The 14,573-nt window shown below is 40.2% G+C and overlaps 2 protein-coding genes across 2 annotated transcripts in view; both read left to right on the top strand.

Moving 5' to 3' along the window:
- Window positions 1–7,576: 7,576 nt before the first annotated feature.
- LOC115227546 (flocculation protein FLO11-like) lies at window positions 7,577–8,854 on the top strand. Its single transcript, XM_029798341.1, has one exon. The coding sequence runs from the start codon at window positions 7,577–7,579 to the stop codon at window positions 8,852–8,854; it is 1,278 nt and encodes a 425-aa protein (XP_029654201.1).
- An 81-nt stretch (window positions 8,855–8,935) lies between these two features.
- Window positions 8,936–14,573, top strand: part of LOC118761008 (uncharacterized protein DDB_G0271670-like) — a 12,092-nt gene continuing 6,454 nt past the window's right edge. The window contains exons 1-4 of the mRNA XM_036498648.1: window positions 8,936–9,026; window positions 9,162–9,416; window positions 9,999–10,045; window positions 11,023–12,354. Of these exons, the coding sequence (XP_036354541.1) occupies window positions 8,936–9,026; window positions 9,162–9,416; window positions 9,999–10,045; window positions 11,023–12,354 (1,725 nt within the window). The remainder of the gene's footprint in view (window positions 9,027–9,161; window positions 9,417–9,998; window positions 10,046–11,022; window positions 12,355–14,573) is intronic.

Here is a 14,573-nt window from a genome sequence, read left to right as displayed (position 1 = left end):
GTGGGTGCGTATGCATGTGTGTGCGTGTGTTCGTATATGTATATGTATAGTGTGGGTGTGGCGTGTGTGTGTGTGGAACATATACTTTCTCTCTCTCTCTGCCTCTCTCTTTCTCTCTCTCTCTACATATATATATATATATATATATATATGCGAATGTATGTACATACGTATGTATGTACATACGTATGTATGTAACTATATGTATGTATGTATGTATGATGTATGTATGTATGTATGTATGTATGTATGTATGTATGTATGTATGCAGCTGTGTCTGTATTTGTGTGTGTGTATACTGTGTGTATGGTGTATGTAGAAGGTGGACATCTGTTGACAATTTTAGTTATGTCACCAGACATGATTCAAGAGGATTAACTTGTAACAAGTCACTCTATTTCCCCTTCTCTAATATCAAATATATTTTAATTAAATGACACCCCACCTCTTTACAACTACTGCTGCTGCTACTTTTGATTCAAAGTGTATCGTTAAGTTTCTGCCGATGAAGGCTAGGACTATTGAAGTATCAGATAAGATATCTCGTGGTATTATTTTCCGGGTCTCTACGATCTGGGTTCAAATCTCGTCACGGTTATCTTTGCTTTTCATCCCCCCAGGGTCAATAAAATGAAGTATATGAGTAATGATTGGATAGACCTGTTAGTGTGGGACAAATATCTATTGGTATTTGCTTTCGTCTCTTTAGGTTCCGAAGCAAGGGAAGAGAAAAATAGCCAGGGGTCACTGGACGAACTGATGACACGAGGGAGATAATTAGAGAAGGGGGCATTTGGAACAATAAGTGAATCCAAATACCCAGTTTTGGAGAAACTTCACTGTTACAGTCATAGTGAAAATTGTGACGACGACGACGACGATGACAACGAATATGATAATGCTGCTGCTGCTGCTGCTGCTGCTGCTGCTGCTGCTGCTGCTGATGATGATGATGATGATGATGATGATGATGATGATGATGCGTTATAACATTTAGTATAGGCAGAATGTTTTATTTTTCAGGAGAGAGAATATATAAGACAGTCCCCCAGTGTATAACTGCTACTTTATTTTATCGACCTTGGTAGGATGAAAGACGTAGTTGACTCGGCGGAACTTGAACTCAGAATGTAAATAATACTACAACTGATAACAATTTCAAATTTTAGCACAAGGCCAGCAAGTTCGGAGGAGAGGGTAAGTCGATTACATCGACCCCAGTATTTGACTGGTACTTATTTTAGCGGCATTTCGTCCGGTATGTTACCGATTTTACCGGCTCGGACATGCAAGATGTACTTCATCATTGTACCTATTTATGCTTAGAAGAACTGAGTTATCGAAAATATTTCCAAGGTTCAAAGCATGGACAAGGGTCCAAAAAATGTCTCACCGTATTCCACTGGATTTCACACCAGTCCCCGGCACATAACAATCTCTCTCGAACAATAGTTCCATATAGATCTGTTGTGTTTGGTCTGCAGGTCAACGACCCCACAAAATCTCCACCACCACCACCACCTTCTTACTCATCCCCCACCCCTCCCACAATGCCCCTCCCCTCCCAGTCCAATAAAGTCGCTGGGGGTTTCTCGTCTTTCACTTCCTTATTTTCTACTCAACACAATACTTTCACACGCATAACCCATTCAAACGCACACATATATACGCTTCTTCACAAATGTATATATCATATATCCAATATGAAAGTCTCAGCCATTCTACACATACATACATACATACATACATACATACATACATACACACACACACACACACACACACACCACACATATGTACATACAAACATGTGTGTGTGCATGTATGTGTATATTAAATGTGTGAATACACTGACACACATGCACACATATACGCACACATACAGACAGGCACAATTATTTATTTAACACGTATAATATAATATTGCTGTAAGCATCCAAACATACACTCACGCGCGCATGCGCATAAACACATATATAAACCCACACACACATAATATATATATATATATATATATCTGGAGGAATCACAGCGAAAGTGAGGTGGAGTGTGACAATACCACGAATTAATTTGTCAGGTGCTCAGCCGATTCTACCCCTGACTTATATACATACATATATATATGTATATATATATATATATATATATATATATATATATATATATATATATATATATATTATATATATATATATAATATATATATATATATTATATATATATATATATATATATATATATATATATATATATATATATATTTATATTTATATATATACACATATACATATACATACATAGATACATACAGACACGCATACATGTGTGTGCGTGTATGTACGTGTGATGGTATATATATATATATATATATATCGATAGGTGAATGAATTATCCTATGTTTACCGTCAACATGGAAAATTCGATGAACCGATACCAGGGTAGCAAATTCACGCCAGAAACACGCTTGAAGCGACCTGTCCAAGGGTAGAAACTCAGGTTCATGTGCAGAAATTTGTGTGTTATATATGAATATATAAATAAATGGAGTTGAACGAAGATGTTAACAAAATTCCTTTACTCTTGACATATGTTTCGAAGACAACATGGTTTTATTCCAAAGGAATAAACGGTGCAAAATGCAATCTTCTCATCAGTAAAGAAAGGGAGCCTCTCTCAAGAGGGGAGGTAAGCGCCATTTAACCCCAAATTTCCAACCCAGATATTTTTCCCTTACTTTTACAAATAACACTACGTATGATTCAAAAGTCACTAAGAAATGTATCTGATTCGTAAAACTTTTCGGAAAACAAATTAAATCGAACCTTCCCTTACAGTTCCGTGAAGCTGTTGCTAAGAACTTTCCCCAAAATTCTAGATATTATTCTATTATCAATTCCCACATAGTTAGAATCTTTCACAAATTATATCTTCTCACAATACCAAGCTGTTAAATAAAGGTTCTTCACTCGGGAGTTCCAGCATTAATCTTGCTAATTCCAACCCCTCATACAATTATAATAAGAAGAATAGTATCAATAATAATAGTAATGGTAGTAGTGATAGTGATAACAATGATAATAATAATAATAGTAATAGTCGTGTTAATAACAATGGTAATGTTAATAGTAATAATAATAACGGTATTATTGTTGATGGTATTATTAGTTGTATTACCAATAATAATACTAATATTAATAGGAATAGTGTTGTTGGTGGTGGTAATAATAATAGTAACAACAATCATAGCAATAAAACTTCGTTTCGATCTCGGAGGACAACCCCAACAAAATTAAATTTTTGTCTAGTAATTCTAAGATTAAGAATTATATTTCCCAGTGTAAAATTTCTTCCGGTACCGATGTCTTCTTCCATATAGGTGCGTCTACTTCCCAGTTATCCGAGAGAATTTCAAACCATTATTCATCATTTAGGGATAGTAAAAAATGACATAGTACAGGGCTAAGTAAATTAGTTTGGCGTCTTAAAGACAATAATATAGATTTTAAGTTAGATTGGTTCATACTGTTTGTATCCTTTCCTTTTGATAAGGGCAGGAGAATTTGTAACCTTTGCAACTCTGAACTCTTCCATATTCTCTTCTCTAAGAATCCCCTTGTAAACACACTTGTAGAGAAATCGTATAATGTAAACACTGGCAGAAACATACCTTTTACTCATATAAATGATTTCGATAGTCATTATAGTTTGAACAATTAGTTTCAAGTGCACTCCACTTCAATAGAGAAATTCTTTCCTAAGCCTTTAAACATTCTTTAAATCAACGTACCCCTCCCTCTCTACTTGTTCCCTACTTATTATTCCTTTAACCCTTCTCTTCCTACTATCTAACCTTGACGTCAATTCTACTGACGGTTTTTTTTTAAACACTTATCGTTTTGTTTACCATGTAGGCAGTCATCGCAATTATTGTTTTGTCTTGTTGTTGAGAGAGGCTCCCTTTCTTTCCTGATGAGAAGACTGCATCTTGCACCGTTTATTCCTTTGGAATAAAACCATGTTGTCTTCGAAACATATACCGAGGGTAAAGGAATTTTGTTAACATCTTCGTTCAACTCCATTTATATATATATATATATATATAATATATATATATATATATATATATATATATATATATATATATATATATATATATATATTCAGGTGGTGCTATTAAGTTAGACATGGCCTGGACCAATCTCTGGTCGAAACATATCTAAGTTTTATCTAAGTTTTATATATATATATATATATATATATATATATATATATATAAAGTTAATCCAAACATGAAAGCACAAAAATAACACACGCACACATCCACATACAAGCCGTATTCTTGTCTTTCTACGACATGGCCTCATGTTACGACTTTTGCCTCAACGGAGGCAACCAGGTTTGTAACTTCTGGCCATCGTTTTTTTAAGAATATAAAAGATAATTAAGAATAATGAATATTTTCACTTGTTAAATTAAGTTTTTCTTTTGTGTATTATTCTTATCCGAATCTCTCTCCTCTCTCTCTCTCTCTCTCTCTCCTCTCTCTCTCTCTTCTTCCACTCTGTCTCTCCCCACCCACGTATACGCACACACACTCACACACACATATATATAAGGGGCAGGTGTGCGTGTGTGATAAGATGTTTGCTTCCCAATCACATGGTTTCGGGTTCAGGCCCCTGCGTAGAACTTTGGGCAAGTGTCTTCTATAGCCTTGGGCCAATCAAAGCCTTGTGGGTGAATTTGGTAGATGGAAACTGGAAGAAGCCCATCGTATGTGTGTGTGTCTTCTTATCTTATGACGGCCTATCAAAAGTGATTGGCAGCGTCGACTCAAGACATTCATCCTCCTCCGCCCCAGTAAATTGTTTCTCGTGGAAGCAGACGTGGTTGGCATGACCGACACAAGATAGGCAGGTCCTGTGGCACCGGGGGCATCCAAAGTGACCCGGAGGAACACCTGCAGGGGATTGATGACTACATCTCTATTTCTTTTCGTGCAGTCTTCTGCATTCGGTTTCAGAGCCCTCTACTCCAAGGACTGCAACCGATTGGGAGGGACCCCGCATAAAATGAGAACCCGCTTCAGATGATCATAAAAAAGAAGTCTGAGAAGTATATGAAGCCTAACCCCCAGTCATGATTTTACTGAAAAGGACCATCTTTGGGAGCCGGTAAACCGACGTCGGATAAATACAAATACATACACAGAAATTATAATAGAAATTAAAATAAATCTCAGATTCTATATAAATATCAAGTCTTCTGGTCAGTCAAGGTTCGTTTTAATTCGAGTAAACACACAAACCCACGTACATACATACGTGTATACAAATATGTGTATGTATGTGTGTGTGCGTGTGTGTGTGCGTGTGTGTGTGCGCGTGTGTGTGCGCGTGTGTGTGCGCGTGTGTGTGTGTGTGTGTGCGTTAAAACTAAAAGTATTGACTACTGACAACGATGCCCAAAGTTATTCAAGTTAATTTGAATAACTTCAAGAACCTCCAAGACAGGAATTCTTGAAGCCTTGTCAGTAACCAATACTATAAGCTGCCATGAATATTATGATACTCGACTGCATGAAAAATAACCAATTCTTTATTTAGTTTTTTGCCCTTTTTCCCATTTCTAATGACAAAATTCTGATGTAAGTATACATACATACACATATACACACATGTATGTATGTATGTAATGTATGTATGTATGTATGTATGTATGTATGTATGTATGTATGTATGTTTTAATATATAAATATAGGCAGCGAGCTGGCACAAATGTTAGCACGCCGGGCGAAATGCGTAGCAGTATTTCGTCTGCCGTTACGTTCTGAGTTCAAATTCCGCTGAGGTCGACTTTGCCTTTCATCCTTTCGGGGTCGATTAAATAAGTACCAGTTACGCACTGGGGTCGATATAATCGACTTGATCCGTTTGTATGTCCCTGTTTGTCCTCTCTGTGTTTAGCCCCTTGTGGGTAGTAAAGAAATAGGTATTTCGTCTGTCTTTATGTTCTGAGTTCAATCAAATTACGCCGAGGTCGACTTTACTTTTCATCCTTTCGGGGTTGATTAAATAAGTACCAGTTACGCACTGGGGTCGATGTAATTGACTTAATCCCTTTATCTGTTCTTGTTTATCCCCTCTATGTTTACCAATAAAGAAATATATATATATATATATATGTGTGTGTGTGTGTTATGAATTCTTACTCACACACACATACACTTAAGTATGCGTGTGTGTTTAGTCATTTGTCTGCCTGTCTTCTCTCTCTCTCTCTCTCTATCTATCTATCTATCTATTTATCATCTATCTATCTATCTATCTATCTATCTATCTATCTAGATAGATAGATAGATAGATAGATAGATAGATAGATAGATAGATAGATAGATAGATACAAACATACATACATACATACATACATACATACATACATATATACATACATACATATATACATACATACATATATACATACATACGTGCACACATACACATACCCAAAGAAGACAGAAAGGCCAATGTTTGTATTGTGTGTGGTGACGAGGTTTGAAGAGTGATTGGTGGGGGGGGAGGAGGGTGGTGGGGGAGGTGAGTCAGGGTAGATGATGGCAGGCTCGGGTAGGTGGCGTAGTGGGGTGGAGGATGAAAAGGACGAGTAGAAGATATGGGGTGAGAGCACATGGGGCTCCTCGTCCACCTCTCTTCACTCCAACATTCAGTACATTATAAGCAGGTGGGGCCAGCACCTGCTTACGTCACCCATCCTGCAATTGTGTATCCAAGTTCGTATAATACACACACACACACACACTGGCGTTTACATTCACGCCCGCGAGCCTGTAGGTTTGTGAGTGGGTGTGTATATAATCGTTATTGGTGTTAGTCATGGGATTGTTGTCACACTGGATCAACGCCTTTGTAAGTTTTAGTCAATGTTATCGACTCTAGAACTTACTTCTGTCTGACCAGGGACTATCGAACGCTAAATCGGGGATCAAATATCGCCGGTCATGCAGCAGGAATTACAGTCATCTTCACACAACACACACACACACACACACACACACACACACACACACACACACACACACACACACAAGCAAACAATCACATACTTCCTTTTTTCGGTTTTGAAATTTTATTAACTTTTTTTCTTTTTTTCTTTTCTTTCCAGAAAAATCCTTTTAAACATCAAAGAGGGAAGAAGTGATTTTCTGTTAGTTATTGGAGGTGATCGAAGAGGAGGAGGGGAAGACTGTAGAGCACCTCGTTTGATTGGCGATCTTATCAACCACATCATCCATTCTCACAACCAGTCATCGAAAGACTAAAACCTGAAATTTAGGGAAACGACAATATATATATAAAAAAAAAAAGACAGACAGAAAAACCGAAGAAAAAAATAAAAACTACAACGCTAACAACAAAAACTGTAATAAGACATTGTGAGATAAAAAGGGGTGGAATAAAGAAAATAGGGAAGTTTGGTTTGGGCAGGGGTACGAAAGGATAACAGAATAATTCTCTTCCAGTAGTTCAATCTGAGCAAAACCCAGCGGCTCGAAAAGATGGCGTCCTCCTGTCTAGATCGGACGGTTTCCACGGCAACCGAAAATAGCGTCGGCGAATTGGTCGATGAAGGGGCTGTGACTGTAACACTGAAAGTCGATTATAGAGCGGAAGAGGAGTTTAAACAGGATTCCAAGTGTGAAATGCAAGTGAAGAATTTGGGTAAGCAGGAACCTGGTTCTGATTCTGGGCGTGACTCAGTATCTTCCTCAAGTGTCCTTGAAAACCCGACTGGTGATTCGGGGTCAGCTCATAGCGATGCGGAATCCGCGTCCCGTCCATCAACCGGGGCCTCAATTCAGGAGTCAGCAACGCTTTTAGCCGCGCCTTCTCCAACATTACCCCTCAGCAAGCGGAAACCTCCGTCACTATCGCAACTAGTCTCGATCGATAAGAAAACTTCGTCAACTTTCACCTCATCAACTTTGACATCAAGGTCAAGTCCATGTCCTTCGTCGTTCTCGTTGAATTCTCCTGCGACTCCGTCAACCACGTCGCCGCCATCAATGCCTTTATCAATGTCTTCTTCGTTGATATCTCCATCATCTCATCCGTCACTCGAAACAACCGGCTCGGCATCGTCGCAGACAATGTCTTCTTGCTTTCCTGCATTCTTGCCATCTTCTGACACAGCAGTTAAAGGCGAACCCCCGGAACATGCTCCTTCACTCGGACACCAACCGACACCGCCAACAACTTCCTCCGCTCTGCCTGACGCCACACACGCTTCATCAATTGATCAACGACGCTCTTTCGATTATCAACTGACTCATGCTTTGAAGGTGATTGCTTCTGACTCCAACACAAATTCAACTCTACGAAGCGATGATGGAACACCTATACCGACCGACGACTCACCAAAACCGCAGAAACAACAACTTCAACAAGTCACTTCGTCGCTTCGCTCCAATACTCCACTCGTTGTGCCTGTTTTGAACTCGACCCAGCAATCAGAGAAAGCGCCATCTTCGCCAAAAGCAATAAATCAACGCTTTAGAACCAACAACATCCTGTCACGCATGCTCTTACCAACTTTCAATGTTTCCTCTTCGGGGTTTTTCTCTTCGTCTGCTTCTTCTTCTCCGGGATCACCTTCATCTATCTCTCCCTCTTCACTCTACCCGCCTCCTTCTTCACTCGCCTCTGAAATTCCATTATCTCCGTTGCCTACAGCACCTCCACCAACACCGCCACCACCAACAACACCACCACCGCCGCCGCCAACTTCCTTGTTGACTTCCCCGACCTCAACGCCTCCATCGTCGTCTCCACCTTAGCCTCAGTTGGCTTCTTTGCCGAAGAAAATAGCACCAAAAACAGGAAGATTAATCGATCCGATCGCTGCAATTGACGGAACAATGGAACCTAAAGCTGCAATGTTCAATGTCTGGACAATGATTGGTAAAAACGGACCAAATGATGAGATTAAAATAGTTAATTCTCCACAAAGTTGGCATTCACGTTTTTATCGTCTTCACCATCATCATAATTATCATCTACCTCTTCATCCTCCTCGTCTTTATCATCCTCTTCATCATGATCATTGTCACTTACATATCACCAACAAACATTTGTATCTTTCAGGTCATCATAGAGTTCTCTTCTTTGACGACCAGATGCTGCAAGAATCGGACATTGGTAAGCTTGATTCTGAAGACAGAATCATAGTAAGTAGAGATAGCGGTGTCATTGTAAATGGTATTATGGGTCCGGCTCTGACCATTGCTTCCGAGATATGGGATACGCATGAAGAGAGCTCGAATACGTTATCTCGATCTGATGGCTATTGCAACAGAAGCCACATGAACAGCGGCAAAGGCGACCGAGACGTCGCTGATGGTAAACCGACTCACTCTTTGACACTTATAAAAGCAGACGATAATATTAATAGAAATATCGTCACCACCACCACCACCATGACCACAGCTGCAAATAATAATAATAATAATAATAATAATAATAATAATAATAATAATAATAATAATAATAATAATAGCAGCAGCAGCAGAGCAGAAAAAGCGCGCTGTCGGAGAAAAATGTTGAAAAGGGAAACGTTAGGCGATGATGAAAGTTGTGGTGAGTTGTTTAGTGGAAAAGTGTTGTTTGTGAAGTTTAAACGGGTAGATGAGACAAAGGGTGGGATAGAAGAGACAAAAAAAGTGCTGGCAGAACTAAAATGGAATAGACAAAGAAAGGGAATGGTCGAAGAATTTACTACACAAAGTGGAATCTCCAGGGAAGAATACAGGAACAAATGGCTGCCAGTTAAAAGTGACCAAACTCGAAGAGAAATGCTGACATCATCAAAACTGAGAAGATCCCAGTGTTCAGGATGGCAGCCAGAGACGGCAGCCACACCAGCGCCACCCCTGGCACAACCATCTTTGCCATTATATTCTCTACAAAGATCTTCATCCTCAGCCTCCTGCCTCTGGCAACCAGAATTAGGAAGTCTTGCAGTGAAGCTGGTAATTAAAGCCTTTCACTACTCCTTTCCCCACCAAAGCAAAAAACTGGCTCCACCACCACCACCTTATCTTACTACTACTACTAACGGTCGCTTCTGTAGTGATCGAGGTTATGACTACCACCACCATTACTTTTACTATTATTATTATTACTTCGACGACACAACAACACAACAACATGGCTACAAACAAAAGATACAAACTGCTGAAGAGGAGTCGGATATAAAACAGTTGTTAATGGCTTTCAAGTCAGCTGTAGTGTTGGCAACAACAACAACTGTGGTGGCAGAAGTAGTGGTGGTGGTGGTGGCGGCGGCGATGGTAATAGTAGTAGTAGTAGTAGTCGTAGTAAGAGCACTGAACTCCAGTGGTAATCCATCTGGCGTTATCCGTCCTCTGGTTCTTCGTAGCCACAGCGACACCACCGTCAGAAACACTGTCGTTACCTCCTCCCCTTCTTCGCCTTCTATGAGAAAGGTAACAACTTTGGATTGCCGATGCCAAGTGGAAGCGAAACCACAACAACCCGATCGACTCCAGCAACACACCACTCCTCCTCCTCCTCCTCCTCCTCGCTGCTATTGTAACCGAGCCTGTTTAGACAACATCAATGGAGGTGCAGCCGCGCTGCCTGCCAACAACTGTGACGACAGCCTCTTCACTGCACATGACGACCACCACGCTGACGATGACGCTGACGATGACGGCGATGGTGACGATGATGACGATGGTGATGATGATGGCACATCTAGGGATGGGTTTAATAACACTTTAACACAAACAACTAATTTCACAGCTGAACCTAACACTACAGTCACCACTGAACTTACTACTACTACTACTCTACTGCTACTGCTACTAGAACGAAACAAACAAAAACAAGGAACCGCAACAACATCAATAACGGCAGCAGCAGCAACAACAGCAGCAGCAGCAGTATCAAAAGATGCGATAGAAAACGCGTTGACGACGAGAAGATAAACGAGATCGGCGATAAAAGTAAAATCGACGATAATAACAGAGTCTGCGATTGTCGAGGAAACAACAACAACAGCAACAACAACAAGAACAGCAGCAAAAACTGTGTAGAAATAAGCGAGTTTCGGATGGAGAAAGAAGCGAGCGAAATGGTGATGTTCTTCGGTCTCGACTTGGACTGCTACAATAACAACAACAACACCACCACCATTAACAATAACAACAACAGCAGCAGCAACAATAGCAATAACAAGATTAGAGATGAGAAAGTAGCAGCGATGAGGAGAAGGCAAGAGTTAGAAGACCGTAAAGCTGATTTCACCAACAGCGCCACCTCTCGGTCGATGACGGCGGCAACCAGCACGAGCAACAAAAACAACAACATTAGGAAGAACAATAAGGTGGAAGTATATGATGATGATGATGATGATGATGATGATTGTGGTGATGATGTGAGCGAGGGTTATCCTCCGACGGCCTCCCCTACTGACAGCTGTTCTTCCCTGCTACTACTACCACCATCGCCACCACCACCTCCGCCAACTGACGCCGCCGCCGCTGCTGCTTCCCTTCATCATCTTACTCTGACTCCTCCATCAACTACAAACAGCAGCAGCAGCAGCTTCGGCTCAGCCGCCGCTCCACAGTTCTTGACTTCGGCAAAACTGTCAGAAAGGGAAGCCATCAACATGTCGACAACTACACACGGCCAGCGTTGGACCCAGCTGTCTCCCTCTAGTGTATACACCCTTATTTACTCGTCGCCCCTCAACAAGTCCCACACCAACATAAAGCCATTGCTGCTACCTTCATCTCTTTCTTCATCATCTGCCCCGATTCCATCATCATCTTCATCATCAATATCATCAACATCCTCATCATCAACAACAGCATCATCATCATCACCACCTTCAATAACATCAGCAGAAACACCATCAGAATTATCACCCCTACCACCACCACCACCACCACCACCATCATCATCATCAGCATCCTCATCACCACAACCCCCACCTCCTGTAGTAGAAGCAATGTTATCCCCCACAGGCACAGCTCCGTCAGACTTACCAAAATCTCCGTCGTTTCCAGTCGCCAGCACAACAGTGCCGCCGCGGATTCAATGTTCCAAATCTAACCCGATGTTAACACTCAACCGGCTTTCCAATTCGAAATCGTCCAGTTTTAATTACCATGGAAGCGGGTTCGGTTCCTGGACGAAATACCTTCTCTTCGTGCTGCTGGTCGTTGTACAATTATTCTGCCAGCCAGTGGACTCGGCCCAGCCGCGAACTCAAAGGAGTGCTGGAACGAATATACAGAAAAAAGGAATGGTAAGTCAGCTTTTAATAAATACAGACACACACACACACACATATATATATATTGGCTATGTGTATCTATATATATGCAGATTTCACTGATGTCTACTATTTATATGTAATATATGTGTCTATAATGTTCGTATGTGTGTTTGGATTATTATAATTTTAGCCATACACAGGCATAATGAAATACTATATACATGCCTGCGTGTGTATACCCAAATACAAAGGTAATATATATATATATATATATATATATACATATATGTGGTCGGAACAGACCAAATGGTTGTGAAGCTCACTTCGCAAGTAGGCGGTCTTGAGCAAATGTTTCTACTCCACCCCGGGTCAATTGAACCTTTATATGCGAAACTGGATGGACAGAAAGGCGGGAGAGTCCCTATCATTGAAGGGTCCATCTTGGTGGCACCCTTTGCTACACTAACTCCTGATCTAAGAACGATTTTTCAGGATCCATCTATCGACAGAATACTCGTTCGCTTCTCTCCCCTCCCTCACTTCATTCGAACGTATTTCAGACAATTCATTGGACAATTGAACTCATCGTTGGACTGTTGTACCAACGAGCCATGCTACACACTGTACAGTCATTCATTCATACGACAGACAGACAGACGACAGAAGGACATCAATACATATATAGAGAGGCATATATGTGTGTGTCTGTGCGTATATGATTTTATGTATATACATGTGTGTGTGTGTACATTTTGGTATGCCTGTATGTATGTTTGTGTTTTGTATGTATTTGTGAGTGTATGTACGTTTTGGTTTTGCGTATATCATGTGTGTGTTGCCATGTTTGTATATACCTAAGTGCGTGTGTGATGCATCACGTAGTGCGAGTAAATGATGATGATGATTTCTTCATTTGGCTCAGAGCGTCTGATGGGTGGAGGAATATGGAGTGGTATTACAAATACACGTTTGTAATGTGTGAGGTGTGGAGAGTTGACGGTGGTGGTCATGGTGTGGAAGGTATTTTGTGTCATCAATAAATGGTAACGCCAAGAACCTAAGGAATCGTTTGGTGAAAGACTAAGTCTGCACGAACTACACAGGGACATACTCAACAAATATACATTTGTATACACACACACACATATATATATATGTATGTATGTGTATATATATATATATATATATATATATATATATATACATACATACACACACATGTATATACAATTTGAAAAGTAGCGAATACGTGTGTATATCTGTACGCTGTTTCTTAATGACAAATATACAGATGTACGATTATATATGCTTTTCTGTGTGTCTTAAAACTATATATATATATACCGGGGTGTGTGTTGCGTAGAATTAAATGTACAGACGTATTACAGCATAAGTGGTAGAATTAGGTGTATATATATATATATTATATATATATATATATATTATATATATATAGATAGATAGATGTATGTATGTATATATTACTACACACCCTTACATATTTATATGTTCCCGCGTGTGTGTGTGTGTGTACATTTCAGAAACTGTATCATGGCCTATATAAAATTTGGGGCAAAAAATTTTCTTACCGTCCCCACATCTCCCAACCACCTCTGCTCCCATTACCGTTACCACCCGTCACTTGCTCCTTTTTTTATCGCGTTCTTTATGTACACACACACACACACTCACACATACATTTATGTGTGTATATAATTAGTAAGGATAATTCTTCTGTATGTAGATATTACCAAAATGGCAACGACATGCCGACAAGTGTCTGGATGGAAGAACCGAAGAATATATAAAAAGAAAAAATAAGAGTGGGGTTGGTGGGGGAGGGGACCAAGAAGCTGTTAGTTTAGCCGAAGACATATAACAACCGCAGTTGTTTGTGTGATAAATGCCAAGCTGTAGTCATCTCTCAGTGTCAAACTTCCCGACTGACTTACAACTGATCAACTGGTGCTCTGTTCTCGTAGCAGCAGCAGCAGCAGAACTAGTGGCAGAGGTTCATAGCTTTGAGCCGTCACAGTCTGCTAGAAAAATATGGAAATACATGATGGGATTGGTAGCAAACTTTGTCGGCGAAAACTATGAGAATAACTCGAATTAGAAACATTACTCAGTGTTAGTCGCTGGTAAGAACATTGTATTTCGCTGAACATGCTGGCTCTTTAAGCAATGTGTTCGTGGAGGATGGTGAAAGTGTTGGATGCTGAGGAAAGAGCAAGGATTCCTGAAATGTT

This window comes from Octopus sinensis, unplaced genomic scaffold (assembly GCF_006345805.1).
Source record: "Octopus sinensis unplaced genomic scaffold, ASM634580v1 Contig04511, whole genome shotgun sequence".
Lineage (NCBI taxonomy): Eukaryota > Metazoa > Mollusca > Cephalopoda > Octopoda > Octopodidae > Octopus > Octopus sinensis.
This window is presented reverse-complemented; position numbering and strand designations above follow the sequence as displayed.